Source organism: Eublepharis macularius, chromosome 8 (genome assembly GCF_028583425.1).
Source record: "Eublepharis macularius isolate TG4126 chromosome 8, MPM_Emac_v1.0, whole genome shotgun sequence".
In the NCBI taxonomy this organism is placed as follows: domain Eukaryota; kingdom Metazoa; phylum Chordata; class Lepidosauria; order Squamata; family Eublepharidae; genus Eublepharis; species Eublepharis macularius.
Window position 1 is genome coordinate 77,058,448 of NC_072797.1, and position 18,483 is coordinate 77,076,930.

The window sequence follows — 18,483 nt, forward strand, 5'->3', positions numbered from 1 at the left end:
CCTAGGATTGCACAGTAAGTAGCCATAATTGATATTTACAATTATTTCTGTAAAACAATCAGAACAGTCATTATTTTAAAGACTGTTTTATGTTATGTTATGCTATAATATGCCATGCTTTCAGGATATTCGATAATGTTATTGAATAAAAATGTTTCCTACACACACATCCTAAGGCTTGATATTAAAATAATGCTTCGCAATAGAATTAATGCCGCTAATTAACAAATATTATACTTAATGTGTCCACCATCATTTTTGGCCTTTTAAAATGATCAAGATCTGCATTTGGTTATTTATATTGCAGCCCTGCTGAACAAGAAATTGGAACATTAAGCCCAATATTTAGAGGTAATCCACAACTGAAACAAAATCTATGGTCTATAATGTAGAATAAAACAGTGAATAAACATGGAAGATTAATAATAGAGCTAATGGCTGTGTTTTTTATTTCAGTTTTATATCAAAAACCACTGAAACACTGAAGCCTGCTTCTCCCCACTCACTGATAACTAGCTCTTATAAAGATCAACTGTAGAAGAGAAACTGTTTTTGTTGAAAAGAGGCATATTTGAAAGACACTTTCACACAGTAATACTGATGGACCAAATATAGGAATGCATGTCAAGCTTAAAATAGCTGCTTCACATTTTCTGCCTACTGAGCTGGATCACTTTTTGGCACCATTAACATCACAGGATAGCAATCTTGCTAACATAGGCAAAGTTGTAGCCCTAACACAGCACATTCTAATTATAGTAAAACTAAGGAAGATGGATGTTCTGAGACTGAAAGAGTTTTATTCGTCTACAGGTAGAAAGAATACTAGCCCCCATATCCCAACAGAATGTTTCCAGAAGCTCACTGACAATATTATAGACACAATACAAGATCATAGGACCTAATTCACTAGTGGGTCCTTGTATATTTGTGCTACACAATACACTTGTGTAAATACTGCACAGGTAGCACATACAGTGGTGCCTGATAATGGACGAGAATAAGCATTCTCATCCATGCTTTGCAGTGCAAGTTGGATTCATGCATTGTATACAATTATTTGCATGCAAGACTATTGTAACCATATTCAGAACACTGTGCAAATGGTACCCAATGCAATATTTGAAGCAATGCACATATCCTAATTGCCAGATATGCTCAATCTCAGTTAGCAGAGTTCTCTATCACTATACATCCTCCTCTCAACAGAGCACAGGAGTCTACATGTGGAAGTTGTCTTCCATGGGTACCACTCTCATGCTGAATTGGGGTAGGCATGATTATCAGTTGTAAAGAATACTCTTTGTTGTGCTATTTACTGTGCTCTACCATGATTCATTTCAGTATTGCACCTCCCTCCCACTAAAATTACTGAACGGAACAGAGAGCTAATGTCTGGTGCTTGTCACTAACCAGGATTATACTTTCGGTGAGAAGAGATGAACTGCAAAAGAGCGTCAATGTAACAAATATGGTTTATATATCTGTAAATTATGGGCACTTGTTCTAAACGTTCAAAAATATGATAAAAATCTTTTCAAAGATGACAAGGCGCAACATCTTTAGGCTCAATTTCTTTAAAATGTCCCAAGATACTGGAGCCCTTTGTTCCTAGTGCAATTTTATTGAAATGTTTCGATAAATATCTAGACAAACAGATAAATATATAGGTATAAAACAAGTAATCAAACAGAAACATAAAATTGAGTTTAAAACACAAACTATCAAATAAAAAACCTGAAGCAACATGGAGAGGCAGATATACTCAGCTACCTACAAAAATAAATTATATATAAACATTATAAAATGTTTTAAAACATTTTCATTGATGCTCTTCTCTTACAACTCCAAAACAGTAGAATTGTGCTACACATATGCAGAAAGTTTTGCGAGAAGACGTATGTGCAAGTTCTTCAGAATCATGGCCTCAGAAGACATGATGAATGCCTAATTAAAATTTAGATTCTTCCTTATGCAGAAAAAGAAAAAAAATCAGTTCTTTATATTCTGCTCCTTGCTGCTGCTCCTTTTAACAAGCACCTCACTGATTTGGCGATCAAGTTCACTCACGATGTGGTCTTCGTGGTTATACACTCCTGTCCTCAATAACGTATCCCTCTCTTCTATTAAGCGGGCAAGATATTCATCTAGACTCTCATTTACTTGCTGAGTGTGAGCATTTTGCAACTGTGAACCAAACACCTCCTGGGAATCAGGAAAATGCTTTTTGTCTTCTTGCTGTTTTAATCTAAGAAGAAGAAAAATGAACACAGACAGTTGATTAATCCATAGCTAACTTATTTTGAAAGCAAATTCCTACTGAAATTATTTGAATGAAAAAAGTTTAACTGTACTATCGTAGACACAGACACTATCATCCAACATTAAGAGCTTTAGTACTTACTTCATTGCATAACTTTGTTAGTGGAAGTCAAGAATGCCTTTGATCAAATGCCTACATATATGAATGATTTTTAACAAGAATTAAACCGTCTAAAAAAACACATAGACAAGATAAGGTCAAAAGGTACTGAAACTACCAAGCCATTTAAAATATAAATTATTGTGTTCACTAGAGATCTGAGAACAGGTACCATTAATGTGTCTTTTTATGCAGCAAACAGGTTTGCTTAGAACAAGAGGGAGAAAGAAGGCTTGCTACAATATAGCTACAGTCAAGATAAAAAACTGGGTCTGGTGGCCTTTGGCATAGATTTCCTATAATACAAGATTGTTACATTTTATAAATGGGCAAATATTACCTAAGGGACCGAAAGCTGTGTTCTTTTACTGGACTGACAGCCAATTAAGTTTGACTTAGCTGAACCCTCACCTATTCAGCAGTAGAAGTAAAAATCCAAGAAATGGTACAATACCTGTTCAGTTCATTTCTGATATCCTCCAGCTCTTGTCGTTGAACCTTCCCCAGTTCTTTTTCTTCTGCTGCCAGGTACCGAAGCCTCATATGCTCCAGCTCTTGCTGCTGCTTTTTAAGGCGGGCCATAGCATTCTCTTGCTCACGCTAAGGAAAGACCAGTAATTTTCATTTGCTTTACATTTTACTGCATGTAGTTTCTGACTAAATCTTCACCACTATATACGTGATGGACAAATACCATGGCAGGATAAATACCATGGCATTCTCATGAAGGTAATTTACAAGCAACACAAAGAGAGCTCAGACTGAGCACATACATGGCAAGTGAAACCTGAGACATGACCAAAGAATATTTTCAGGTTTGAAATAGCACAGAAATATCTGCACTTGTGCCAGTTAAGGATAAAAATAGACAAGCCAGTAAGTTATTCAGACTGACTGAAGCTCTGAAACCCATTCAAAGAAGTTCAAGTACTAGAAGTCTCTATTATAAAAATAAAAAATTAAAATTAAATAAAGGGATAGTAGCTCAAATGGCTCTTGAAAAGGCTACAAAAACAACTGGGAGACCACCAACAAACCAAACCAAAAACAAAATGAAATTTTTTTAAAAGTGATTTGAAATCATAATATGCTGGAATATATTTATAGTAGGGGTGTGCGCTTCAGGTATCCGATTCGGGTAAAATACCCAAATTGGGCCTGATTCAGAAAGCTTCGGTATTTTCGAATCGAGGCCAGCATGCTTCAGGAAGCTTTGGGGTCCTGGGGGTTAGGTTTAAAGGGCCCTTTCATAAGCAGCAGGGGCCTTTAAAATTACCCATTCCCCACCCTTACCCCCCACCCCCACTTACCTGGCACCATGCTGGAGGAGGTAGCCCTCCTGCCTTCCCGCTGGCCTCCGGCAGCGGCAGCAGCCCTCTCTGCCAGCCAGCTGCTGCGCCGGCCACGGCTGCATGGCGACAGCAACAGGGAAGGCCCTCTCTGCTGGCCAGCTGCACTGGCTGTGGCTGTGAACATTTTCTCCGCTGGCCAGGTGGCCAACGTGGCATTGCCTCCAGTCTTCCTCCTGATCAGGTAAGTGGGGTGGGGTGGGGGTTAAAGGGTGGGAGTTTTAAGGTGGGGGTGGGCCTCCCCCTCCCTCATCACTTCAGTATGCTCTAAATCTTTACGGAGCATACTGAAGCAACTTAGAAACCCGAATCTGAAGCAGCATGCTGCTTCGGATTTCGGGTTTTTCCAAAGCTTTTTCCTGCTTTGGGTAAACCCAAAGCGTGAAACCCAATTCTTTTTTGGGTGTACACCCCTAATTTAAAGGAGTCAGAATATAATGAAAGCTAATTGCATAGTGTGTTTTTAAAAACTATATCCTAGATCTCTGAGAAACCTGACAATCAATCCTTAAAAAATACCAGTACATTAAAATATAGCAATGAAAACCAGACACCTACTGAGACAATTTCTACCACTCTGCAGACTGCATTACATCAACAACTGAACACCCTCTGAAGGAACAGCTTACACTGCATTTGAAAATGTAACAGAGAAGGAACTTTCCAGATTTTGTCTGGAAGCTCCTTCCAGAGGATCACTGCTATAAAAGAAAAATCTACAGTCTGGCTGTGGAAGTTCATACTCTGTGAAGTGAGAGGGCAGTGGGCATAGCAAGAAAAAGCTGTTTTGAGGACCTAAACAGGACATGGGTCTGCACAAGGAAAGAGTCTTTCAAATATGAGGATCATGGACTTCAAAGCAACTTGATTTTGGCCTAGAAACTAAAAGGATGGCAATGAAGTTGTTTCCATATAGACAAAGTGTGTTTTGAGCAGCATGTACCAGTGAACAGACAGGCTGCAGTATTTTGCATTAATTGCAGTTCTGAGTAACTTTCAAAGGCATCCCATCTAAGGATTAAAGAAGACTGGATCTACATGTCTAAGTCTGTTGAGTCTAGAAGGGAGGAAAATTTCCTAATCACAGAAAGGAAAATACTCCTAAGCAACAACACTGACCTGCTTTTCAGATCCAGGAGCACCCCAAAATTTTTCATTTGACCTGTCAAAAATAACTTCATTCTATCCAGTAGAGTAAAATTTATCTCCTTTCACACATAAGCTTTCCTCACAAACATCATATCCATCATGACCATACACAGATGTTACACAGTGTTCCTAAAATCTCTTTCAAACTGAACCTGCTGAATGATTTTCAAGGAATCTTTGGTTCTTCCAACAAGGCAAAAACCTGTTGGCTAACTATAAGATGACAGCATTGCAGTTGTATCTTTCCACTTCTAACTTGGTAGAAAAGCAAGTATTAACTCAATTGACTACCAAGCTGTCCACGTAATGGAATGAGGTCTTTAAAAAATTTACCAAAATGCAAACCATTCTGAATTTCGCTGCCCAGGGATATCTAAAGGCAAGGCTTTTTTTCTGGGAAAAGAGGTGGTGAAACTCAATGGCACAGCGTGGATTGCCAGCACCTGGGGCAACTTCCAGCATAAGATGGCGCCCTCGGCACCACATGTGTGCATGCGAAGCGCATGCATGTTCCCGGGACTGCGCGATGACATCACTTCTGGGAAGTCATGTCATCGTGCTGGGCATGGCTGCCCCTGGGAGCACTACCGCAATTTGGGCCCGCTTGCCTCCCTGCCCCTTACCTGGCAGCCCTCCAGCACAGCTGCCCACACTACTGCCATCAGCTTGGCGCACTCCTTGGCCAGCAGCTGCTGCAGGAGGGCCAGATTGGCACCTAGCAAACCAGCTACTCTGTTGGCGCAGCAGGTGGCCTCCCATGGACACAGTGTAGGCTCTCCTCATAGGGTTGTCAGCCTCCAGGTGGTGGCTGGAGATCCCCTGGAATTACAACTGATCTCCAGGCCATAGAGATCAGTTCCCCTGTAGAAAATGGCTGCTTTGGAGAGTGGACTCCATGGCATTATATTCTGCTGTGGTCCCTCCCTTTCCCAAATCCTGTCCTCTCCATGCTCCACCCCTCAAATCTCCAGCAATTTCCCAACCATGGAGCTGGCAACTTTAACTCTTTGGCATTATACCTTGCTGAAGTCTCTCTCCTCCCCAAACCCCACCCTTTCCAGGCGCACCACCCACATCTCCAGGAATTTCCACCTGGCAACCTTAACTCTATGGCATGATACCTTGCTGGAGTCCCTCCCCTCCCCAAACCCCACCCTTTCCAGGCTTCCCCCCCATATCACCAGGAATTTCCAGATAGCAACATTAACTCTAAAGCTGTTTCCTTTAAAAAAAAAAAAACAATTGCTTTGGAATGGTTTTACTTCCACCCATGCTAGATTATTGGGGCGAGGGGGAGGTGGTGTTTCCTTCCCTTTGGAACCGCCCAAGAGCGGAAAAAGCACAATGCTGTGCAGGGAGACTCCAGCCGAAGCCCCGCAGCAATGCCCTGTTTGACTCCAGGGCAAGACTGCACACAATGGAAAGCTCAGCGCAGCCATGAGGGACCCACAAAGAGTGACGCAGGTGAGCGGGAAGGAAGGGAGGCAAGCTGCGGCTGGAGAAATGCCTCCAGGTGATACCCGTGGGGCGCGCAGGGAACAAGGAAGGGACAGGCGGACTCGCCATCTGGCTGGGCGGGGATGGCATCCACAATGTCAGTTGTGCTCTAGCCTGAGCAAGCCCATGAGCTCGGGTTGCCTGGGCGCAGGGCTGGAGAAGAATAGCACCGGGAAGGGAAAGTGCCAGCGCCTAGTCTCCGCACCCAGGACAGGAAATCTCCTGCACTGACTGGCCATGCCTGCTGCTTCTATCTCTGGCTGGGGGAAAGTGCTTAAGGAAGTGGCAGTAGAGGCAGCCCCTCCCTGGCAAGCTGGGGGGTGGGGCCCGCTCTTGTTTTGCCACCGCTGAGGCTCAGCTTGCTGTGAAAGAGCCAGGCACCTTGGGTTACCCGCAGGGAGGAAATGGATCAGGGGGCTGGGGCACCAGACACGTGATTACTTTTGAGAGGTCCTGGAATGCTGTTCCACCGCGTTCTGGCAGAAAAAAAAGCCCTGTCTAAAGGTAATTAAAAGTTACTTTTTAAAAGCCATTAAATTATTTCTGTCATCAATCAGAGATGGTTCAGAATTCTGATTGGTAATTATGTTCTCATTGAATGAAAATGAGTATTTTATAAAAGGCCATTCTTCATACATATAAAAGATAGCTAATCACTTGGTCATGTTGCATTTCAGGGTAAGGCCAATGTGACCATGGGGGCAGGAGACTCATACTGCCTTCATTGATGTTTCCTGGGAGTAGTTCCTCTTGGGGACAGGCAGCTGGATAAAAGTAATCCCTAAGCTGCAACTTCCTCTTTTTTTCTGTAAGTTACAACTTGCTAGTGCCAATAACATCTGGGAAAAAATCATGAAGATAATTTATTAATAGCTTTAAAAAACCCCTGTATATCTCTCTCCAGACATTAGAGTACTTACCACAAGATCAGTTATAGTAGAGGCTTACGTATATTAAACACCATAAGATCCAAACATTATTTGATGGTTCATCTCATCTGAAAGGCTTGTATGAATAATAATTACAAATAATTAAACCTCTCAATTTACTCTAGTTTTCCTCACCCCCAACTACCAAAATCCAATCTGAATAAAACATCTTTTACTGCTTCCAGGCAAGTTCCCAGTAAAAGTGAACTCCACAGCTTAGGAACTTTGTATGCCCTCATATTCCTAAATCTTTGAGACAGATGAATGTATTCTAGTTTGTTGAATTGTAATTTAAATAAACTACAAAAGGTATGACTTTGTAAAATTCATATATGACCAGACTCTTCGAGTTATGAAATAAGCCTCTTCAGCATCACTCAGCTAACATGCCAATACTGAAGCAACAACACTCCAAAGATAATTCAATTCCATATTGCATTCATCCTTTTAGTATTTATAAACATGGCGTGACTTAGATCCAAAGCACAGCACAGAGGCCTAGCAGATAGTGCTATGACTGATACAGCCCACTGAGAAAAGATGGAACTCCCCATTCTCCCAAAAATAAAGTAGAGAGGACAGCCTGGGAAAGATAATAAAAGCTGGGGTGTATAAGGGTTAACACTTGACACAGCAAATCCAACCTGCGACCTTTCCCCTTCCTAAACCACAACAAAGGTACAGTTTATCTGCTAGTGTCACACTCTGTACCTATTATTTAGGCCCTTCTCAGATTTCTTCAAAATCATGCGAGCTAGAAACTTGCTTGTTTTATCTAAGACTCAAATAGCTACTCAGACAGCATTGCCTGCTATGCTATAGAGCCTTATAAGGCCCAAAATAACTTACATAATCATACCAAAAGGGAATGTAAAACCCATCTAGCGTTACCTAAGGCATTTTAACATTCTTATTAGAACAACAAAATTATACAGCCAAATAACTGACTTTTAATGATAGAAGTTCTTTTCATGTTTGATAGAATTAAAGTATGAGAACTAGACTACGTCTGAAGTACAAGATTTATGATGATTAGATCAGAGGTTTATAAAAGGAATGGGCTGTTTGTAAAAGTCTGATTTCTGGTGGAAAGGATTCTTTATCCATGTTTGGTGCTGACCTAGAGGCTATTTTATCAGAGCTTTTAAAAATATGCCCATTTTATACCATCTTGTCGAAGCCATTGGGAGGGAAGGCAACAAGGTACAGCCTGATCTCCTCCAATCTCGGAAGCAAAGCACATTGGATAATTGGATGGTGGACCACCAAGGAAGACTCTGCAGAGGAAGGCAATGGCAAACCACCTCTGCTTCTCACTTGTCTTGAAAGCCCCTTGCTGGCGTTGCCCCATAAGTTGGTTTTGACTTGGTAGCACATATGTACATGTAGAACCATTGATAATTTTGTTTTGTAAAATTACTGAAACTCATACCATTTGAAGGCAACTCTTGACAACTGTTCCTGTCTGCTTCACATAACCTATTCAAAAATGTCCTGCCCTGGTATCTTGGATCTTCCCAATTGCCCATGATAGTTTTTCACTCAGGGCTGGCCTGACAACTGAAGCAACCCAAGAAGTAGCTTGGCAGCAAAGTTCTGAAAGATACCAGTGATGCAATTAGCAATCCAAGGACAGTGTTTCAGTGTGCACACACACATATGCACAGTGTATTTTTGAGAATCCTGAATTTGAAGCAAACAAATAAACAAGAACGATGTAAACTGGCTGAAATGTAATCCTTCAAAACTCTGTACACCTGAAATCCACATCAGATTCTCTAATCTGGTTAGAAAATCCCAAATTAATCTGGCCATTATTTCCTACAGGGAAAATTATCTGGGAGGGCTGGGGGTGGGGTGGGGGGAGTCATTTTTCAAGCTAAATCCACAGAACTTGCACAGAACCTACTCCTACTCCCAAGTTTCAGGAAAACTGGACCCAGGGTCAAATTCTATGGGACTCTGAACAAGCTGCCCTGAGCCACTCTCCATTGTTTCCTATAGGGAAAACATTTGCAAAGCTTTCCAGGCAAAGGGAAACCTTAAGCAAAGGCAACCCCTGGCTAAAGGCCTGTCCCAGTGCAAGTCCCACTACCATGCAAGCTCAATCAACAAAGCCCAACATCACAAAACTACAGCAAAGGAACCTATGTCAAACCTGCACACATGTGTACTGATGGGCCTTTTCTCCTGTGCTCAAATGCACAACACCAGCAAGAGATCTCTAATGCCAAAACTTTACGTTAAATGTTACACTGGATTTACCATAACCGTGACTGGTCACTACTTCTTCCCCAAGAGCAGAGTGTCACTTGAACAACTTTAAAATTTTCCATTACTTCTCTGTATTTGCCTTCCCTCTATATATCTATTATGTGAAACAAGTGTCTACTATCAATGGGCACTTCAGCAATGTGGCACACTAAGTAGACATCATGACTTTAAGTGTAGGTGACAAAATAGGAGGGCATACACGCCGCCTCCCTCCCCCACACTTTTCAATCCCTCATCGCAAAGTTTACACTCTTTTAGAGATCACCATAGAGGGAGATCTTTTATGCTATCCCAATCAAGAAATAAACATGATACTAACTCTTATTTGGACTCCTGTGTCATCTGACAACAAACAAAAATATAAGCAACTAGTAAATCACTAAGAAAAATTAAATATTTAAGTTCAATGCACAAAAAGATTCTTGCATATGCCAGGTGCTAAAGCTAAGAGGCTCTTCAATCAAGTGAGAACGATCTTTATTTTGTCATAGCAGCTTATAAATCCAGAGGGAAGATGTAAACATACATAGCCTAGACTAAACAATGGCTAAATAGCAGCCACTATTCACTCTCCCACTTGCGCATACCAAGCAAGGCTGTGGGAAAAACTGTACAACTGAAGCTAAGGAACTCAACTCCAGTTTTCTGAAAATAACCTAGAGCTGACAAGTCAGGAGGAGGGTCTGGATGGTTTCAAGACACAGTTTTTAACCAAGATTTGGACTCTTAACTGTTTTTTTAAGCAAAGATTTACATCCTCTCCTTGGCTAAATTACTCATAAATTAATCAAATTAATTACTTTGAGAGGCTAAGCAGAAGGCTGGACAAGATACAGCCCGTGTCAGCTAATAAAGTCTGTGTTTGTTTAAAATGCACTGTCTTTGCTGTGAACAAATCCACAAGGAGTACAAAAATGGTAAGACTTGAACTTTCCAATAACCACTTATCTCAAATGTACATACTTTTGCGTTTCTCCAAAAACATTCAAACTCCAGACAGATCCCTTGGTAATCACCAAAGCTGGATTGCGACATTCTTTTTGTTACAACTGCATCAGAAATATACTACAGTTCTCCAATGTAACAACAACTGCTCACTGTTCAAGTCTTCCCAAGAACTCCAACCAAAATAAAGAGGTATACTGGAATCAATATTCACCTCAGTGTTGACTTCTGTAATTCTCTACCTAAAACTCTGACTTTACATTCCACAGTGGTCAGCTTCACATTTTATGTGCAGAACATAATTCCTATACTACAGTGTAACAATGTTGTTAAGAATAGCTTAAGTGTTGCCAAAAAGCAGACTGACACATTAAAAACACTTAAGCATAATTTCAAATGCATTCAGATAGTTACACATATTTCATTCAGTCTTATTTTAAAAACTGGGAGAATGTGCTTGAGATTGCTGATGAGAGAACTATTGCATTTTTGGATGGCAATAATCAAATATGAAGAATAAGAAACACTTAAATAAAATATAAATATATAATGTAATTTCCAAGCCATTATACAGTTGGAAAATTAGGAGAATGAAAAAATACTGTACTAATGGTTATATAAATAAGCTTTGAAAAGTGCAGTATATAGGCTAAATTTTCCTACAGATGTGGTTGGTTGGCATAGCCTACACCATCTTAGGGCTTCCCTAAGAAGCAGTTCTTCAGCAAAGCCTGGAAAACTGAATTTGCCTAGCTTCACCTTAACCATATTCCATTGACTTGTTTGTCAACCCCTCACCTTTCACAACTCGCCTTTTCTGTTAGACTAATGCAGAATGTAAGGCCTGAGGTAGGGAGGCAATATAAATACGTACATCACTTCTAGGATGAGGGCAGTGCAGGACAACATGCAAAAGTCCCAGAACTTAGACCAGAGGGAAGCGAGTGCTAACATTAAGTTCTCCCCCTGTCCTCTGGCTATCTACACTCTGCCTTGCTCCAATCTACTGCTGTTAAAAAAACTTATCTGATCACATGCCATTAAACTTAGGGAATTAAGTGATCCCATTTCATAAAACATGCCAAGAAACCAAAATGCCTCTGTGACTGCACCCCTTCTATGGGTTTACAGTGGGCCCATCTGTTTGCTCCCTGAGAATTTGGTCAGCTCTCTCTTATCACATATTTGGCATCAAAATTTTTAAAATCAGCAGCAGTGACTTACCTGAAACAATGGTGCTGCTTTATAAACATGTTTCCAATGTTATTTTAAAATTATGTACACTTGTAGCTGCATATTTTTATTTTTATAGTAATTTAATCTTTGAAGTTAAAAAGGCTCTTACCTGCTCTGAACATGGGGAATATGGAGGGTTAATAATTAAACAGGCTAGAATAAAAGGGCATTATGCTAAATACATGGATGCTTGTCATGGTTCTAGAATTCACAGCTTGACTAGACTGTTCACTTTTGATTAATGGAAATCTGTTTAAACACTTCTTTGGCAATGGCCACAAAGTATTTGATCGCCTTTTCCAAAGACTTGCCAGCTGGGTTTTATCATTAACATTTATTAACAATCCATGATATGGCTTTCTGCATCTGATTCTCACAACATAAATGTTTTGTATAGTTCTCCAGAGAGCTCTGATGTGACATGTTTTTGGCACAAATTCCAAGCCCACAGCTATTCACCAGAATCAATGTAAAATTAACGTGGTATTAATCCAACTTAAACAAAAAACAACACAAATCATCAGAACTTAAGCAGACTTAACATTCCTAAAGGCTCCTAAATTCGTAATTTTATATTCAAAACACAATTAAGAACAGTTCTGTAAGTTTAACCATAACATACATGCATTTAAAGTATTTCCAGAAAGCCTCAAGCAAGTTCTGACAATCTTAATTTAAAGGGGAAAACACTGCGAAGCATCACAATTTTTCATGCCAATTAAGTTATTTTGGTTAAGAATACTGATAAAGAGAGCCGTTGATTTGGTTTTTACCCCAAACAGCAAACCAAATAAAACAGTTCTACTATAGATGATCATGGAAGTATATTGGAGCTAGTGACAAAGAGCTGAAACAAAACTAACTTCATTTCATGATCCAAGAACCTACTCCATATGCAATATCAGGGTACATCTTCACAAGCCCATATTGTTTTTAGGGAAATCAGTAATGATCAGGACACGGTCACCAGCAGTCTTTGGAACTGTTGCTTTACTATGCTACAGATCTGGATTCAAATCTTGCATCAACCAGCCACCCTCCCCTCCTTGTCAGCATCTCTCTGTGGGATTACATTTCTGTTGAAAGGATGGATATGACAGTCTATAATACACTTCAGTACATAGTTTTATCTACATAACCCAACTTTGTCAAATAATGTTCCCAATGTATAGTTTTACTAGTGTGTAGAATCACAGAATCCTGTTCAATCTCTGTAATTCGTAAGAGATGCCACTATGAAAGCCTAGTCCTCTCTTTCTTCCCAGTGGAGAGAGCATCTTTATAAAATACCTAGCATGAACATTGCTTCACTAAAATTTCCAGTAACATTACTTTAAAAAGCCAGATTATGGAAAGCTAGCTACATATATAGGATAGCAACTGCTCTCAACATTTCCACATTGTCAAGACTACTTGGGATTCTTTCAAAATTTAAAGTAACATCTGATATCATTCATGGAAGCCATGGCTATATTTGAATAATGAGTACTGTGACAATTTAAAATCCATTAACAAAAACTTACCTCTAAAGTCACTTCTGATACCTTGCCCTACACTGCCCATCTGTACAACCTTAAATTGAAAATCATTAACAGAGCATAACTTACACTGCATTCCTAAAAACCCTCTCATGAGAGTAATCCCCACTGAAAGAACTGAGTAGGCCTGATTACTGTAAGACTCAAACTACACAGTGTAGCAGCTTTGGGTTTGATTCATGGCCGCCAATGTCAATTTACAGACGAATTAGACCATTTAAAAAGATGCTGCAAGGCTCTGACCCTGATCATGCCCATGGTGCAGGGGGACCATGTCACCTTGTTCCCCCTGCATCTTTTAGGTACAAAAACAGCTGGGAGTGAGGGGGGGGGATGTTTCAGCACTCGAAAATGAGCAGGGGAAACAAGATCACCTGCTTCTGTGCCACAGGCCTGATAAGAATTATGTCCTTGTGGAATTTTTTAAATGGCCAAATGCTTCTGGAAAATGGCATTGGCTACAGGTTGATCCTGTGGCTGCCGTAATGTATAGTTAGACACCAAGGGTATATGAACACAGAATAAAACGGCAAAGAGGAGGGCCAGTTGATTCACTGTTCCTAAAACTAAGAGTCAGAAGTAATCAAGGTTGCCACCTTGCATGTAGTATTATTGAAAAGGCCTGTTACAAGAATGCTTGTTGGATTTGAACAGCCCCACACTCCTTACTTCTCTCTAAGAGCTACCACTCTGATAATGTATTTAATCGCAATAAAATACCTGTTTCAGTCTTGCTAGTTCTTTCAAAGCTCGAGCCCATTGTTGCTTGTAGTGCAGTTTTGACTTTGTGGCTGACTCCAATTTCCTTTCAAGATCCCCCTATTAAAGAATCAAATAATCTCAACAAACACTGTGGCAGTGGTTAACAATATTTGCTCAATTATGTATACAGAGATCAGATTAGGAAAATTGTTTAGTATAACACATAACATCTTAAGCTGTTATGCAATTTGATGTAAATATTGTGGCGCACAGATATATCCTTGTTTAAGCAATAGCCCTATTTTTATTGTCTAACAAAGCAAATCTAGATTACTCTGTACTCCAAGACAGTTTGCATAAACAGCTTTTAAACATCTTCAAAAAGAGTAAAAGATAACATTCTATTTTCTGTAATAACTATTTAGCTGTTCATATTCCAATTTAATTGATGATATTAGGTCTTGGCATGTTTTATCCTTGAATTTGTAACTAATGACTCTCTTTTAATTTGAAGAGATTGTATCTTAAGTCTTCAGGTTCAAAGGTCACCGAGTCATCACTTTGTAAAAAAAAAAAAAAAAAAAAAAAGATGCATCCTTAACACCACTGATTGACCCTCTCAGTGGGACTTGAAAATTCCACCATTAGCACAGCTGCTGTATCTGCTATAAAAAATAAATTACACTGCTGTGGATTTCAGAGACCTGTTGGATCTGGCATTGGGACATATGTAAGTCACAACTGAAGTGATTCCTATCCTATTAGTCTGACGCGGAGTTGGGCATTTGAAGGCGGCAATGATCAGGAGAGCAACTCAAGAAGAGGTAGCACCTTCTAGAGAAAGTGAAAGATCCACTGGCCATTGAGATCAACACATCTTCCTGAAGGAACCTGCATTATGAGAGGTTAGACGGGTGGGGATTCATTGGCCTTTTCAACTGCCATCATAGTAGAACTGCTTGCAAGCATTCTGAAGAAGAAGATATTTTCATTCTGGAAGGCCTTTGAAAGACTTAACAGAAGTGACAGCTGTTGTTGTTTCCCTGATGTGATGTGATTTATATAATAGTTTAATGTTTATCATCAGTGTTTTACGGATTTTGTATTGGTAGGGGCCTTGGTACCTTAAATGAGGAAGAAAGTTGGCATATACATTAACTAACCAATGACATGTGTGTTGCTACATCTATCCTGAAGCTGAGGACATAAGATACCCTGCTATTGCTATCATACAACACCACAATGCAATAAAAATGACATAGGTAGCCTCCTCAGAAGGGCATTTATTTATTTATTATTTTATTTTATCGTATTTATATTCCGCCCTCCCCGCAAGCAGGCTCAGGGCGGATAACAGCATTAAAACATTTAAAAGCATTGTACAAAAATATAAAAAAATAGCAGCACTCTTTTTCTTGATGGCGGCAATACTGTTAATTACAAATAGTGTAACAGAGCAGTTGAACATAGCAGCAACTTAAGAACAGTGGTGGGCAGCTCTCATAGGGAGGGGAGTAGATGTTGTATCCTCCAGCCAGCGGAGGCCCAGCCTCAGCCATAAGCCTGGCGGAACAACTCTGTCTTACAGGCCCGGTGGAAAGATAGTAGATCCTGCCGGGCCCTGATCTCGGTAGACAGAGCATTCCACCAGGTAGGAGCCAGGACTGAGAAAGCTCTGGCTCTAGTTGAGGCCAGGCGGGCCTCCTTGGAGCCAGGGACTGATAACAATTTCTTTTCTCCTGATCAGAGGGTCCTCTGGGGAATATACAGGGAGAGACGGTCCCTCAGGGGGTTCAGGGAATATTTTACAATATTTGTCCATCCAAACTGAGTGGCATCCCAACCCTAACAGAGCTAATTTGTAGGAATTGGCTCAAGGGAAAGAAAATGAGATTTCAGCCCACGTGATTGTCTGGGAATTTGATATTCTCTGAACTAAGTATTCTTTTACAACTGATCTTTCATAACTATTCCCAAGCCCACCCAAAAGGAGTAGAATCAATTGCCATGAAACCCCCAAGAGAAATCAAGCTTTTTCACATGGTGGTTACCCATCCACATCTAAATGTGAATTATTTGGAATAATGAAAACAAATAGGTATCTTATGTAATTACCCATTAAAAATAAGCATCCTTTTAAAAACCAACCCCAAGCTACCAACAACAACAAATTCTAAATAAAGACAAAATATGTGGATACAAAAAATACATTTTGAGTCCATGTACACCTAAGAGTGTATTAAGGGACACTTTGCTAACTGTAATCACTGTCCATTACTTATATTCTCTATGCACAAGGCCCATACAGATGCAGCGTTCATGCAAACTGGGGGCCTGGGGTCTCTGCAATGCACCCATTGGATATATTGTGTGAATTTGGGAAACACGTGGATTTTCATATGCATGTACTGTCTCCATACACGAGCCAGAACATGCATGGAAAAATAACACATTTTCCAATTCACACAACACAGAGGGGATTGTATTCTCTTGATATGCATGGTTGAAAGGTTCCTAGTTTGTGTAAAAATAATGCCTACTCAGGCCTATCTTGATAACAACAAGAAGAAAATGGCTAATCATTTATTTATGATCCCAAACTTGTAATGCCAATAAAGGTTGCTGCTGCTGCAGCAAGACACACAAGTCACTGATCCCAAACTGATTTTAAGTGTATCCCACATAAGCAGTCTGTAATAGTTTGGAAAAGTATTGATACAGATGAACTGCAAAAGCACACTGAAACAGATTTTAGAGGGTGTTGCACAGCTGAAACCTCTCACCCCTGGCAACATCTTCAAAGCCACAGTTTCTTCCAAGAATTTTTTTTTGTTTACATTTATGGCAGTATTTTGTGGCTAGGGTTAAGTATGAAGTTTATTTTTGGTCTTTTGAAAATGAGGCTATATATTTTTACGATGTTATAAAGTGTTCTTATATATTCTAAGTCTTAAGAATGGATGTGAAAGATTTGTAGAAGTCCACAAGCATACCTTCTCTAAAGTCAGAATATTTATCTCTGATTGCAACCGGATTTCTGGTTTGCTGCTCTGCTGCTCCTTGTATTGTTGAAACTCTTTTTCCAGACTCTTATACTTGTTTTCTGCTTCATATATCTGTTTTTTTTTTTAAAAAAAAATAGAGCACTTGAATGAGCTGACATTTGGATGACAATATACCAAATGACTGGGGAGGGACATTTTGCAATCCAGTGGAAGACACAGTGAAACCTTTATTACAATTGTTGCAAGAAGATGACAGCTTAAGAAGTTTTGTTCTTTAATATTAAAAAAAATGGAAACATATATAAGAAACTTCCAAATCACTTACTTCACCTGTCCAACAATTCCTTGTGGGCCTCTAGCTTGTGTTCTCCAAAAACACTTTATGCTGAATGCGTATCATGAAGACCCTTTCAGAGTTTCTGCATCCTTGGATGCAGAAACCATATGCATGAAGAATACTGGCTTGTAAATTAAAAGTACTTTTACATTCCCACTACAAATGGTCTGATGAAAAATAAGGATCGTTCTTGCCCACAGAACACAGAGAACATCTGAAGTCAGTTCAAGGGAAAACAAAATCAAGAGAAGGTGGGAAAATTGGCCAACTCAATACTTAAAGAGTTTATAGTGTCCTATAGGCAGCAATTTAGACTGGGAAGTGAAAGTTCCAAATCATCTACATATATACATACGATTCCCCATAGGCCTCAAGCATGTAGCATTCTAAAATCCATCACAGAGATGACAGGATGGGATGGGCTGCAGCTTAAATCAACCAATTCTATGCTGCATATAGACATCCACTGCTCTTATCTTCTTGAAGTTAATACCAAAAACAGAACTAGCTTTAAGTATATGTATTCAATTTGCACATAATTAGGTGATGTTACCATTCTATTATACAGCAGAATTCTTTACAAGAAGATTATGAGGAATACTGTATGAGGGTGCCATAACCCCCAAAGGCAAAGTAAAGTTCCTGTTTAAATTATTTGTATTTATACAATGTACAAGACTTAATGCCTTAATAATATCTGCTTTGAAGAATGAGCCCATATTTCTCACTACAAAGGTTTCCAACTAACCTACAAGCATAAATGTTAATGAACTTGTAAGCAGCATTATGAAAATATATTGTACATTAAGTAAGGTCAACACTAAAAAAAAAAAATAGAAATGTCTTCAGGTTTCTTTCTCAGGCAGCTTTTAGAATGGTTCATTTTAATTTTGTTCCGACAACACATTTGTTTTCGAAGCCATTGACACTCATATACTGACACGAAGAGATCTGTCTTTCGGTGCTACACCTCTGAAGATGCCAGTCACAGCTGCTGGCGAAACGTCAGGAACTACAATGCCAAGACCACGGCCATATAGCCTGGAAAATCTACAACTAACACATTTGTTCTTTAAAAGCTGCATATCCATTAGCAGCAT

General features: G+C 39.7%; 1 protein-coding gene across 1 annotated transcript in view; it reads right to left on the bottom strand.

Annotated features, from left to right (window-relative positions):
• Positions 1-266: 266 nt before the first annotated feature.
• The window catches only part of CEP120 (centrosomal protein 120), a 43,830-nt gene continuing 25,613 nt past the window's right edge, over positions 267-18,483 (bottom strand). The window contains exons 17-20 of the mRNA XM_054987519.1: positions 17,035-17,157; positions 14,060-14,158; positions 2,877-3,022; positions 267-2,248 (exon numbers count right to left, since the gene is read on the bottom strand). Of these exons, the coding sequence (XP_054843494.1) occupies positions 1,993-2,248; positions 2,877-3,022; positions 14,060-14,158; positions 17,035-17,157 (624 nt within the window). The 3' untranslated portion in view covers positions 267-1,992. The remainder of the gene's footprint in view (positions 2,249-2,876; positions 3,023-14,059; positions 14,159-17,034; positions 17,158-18,483) is intronic.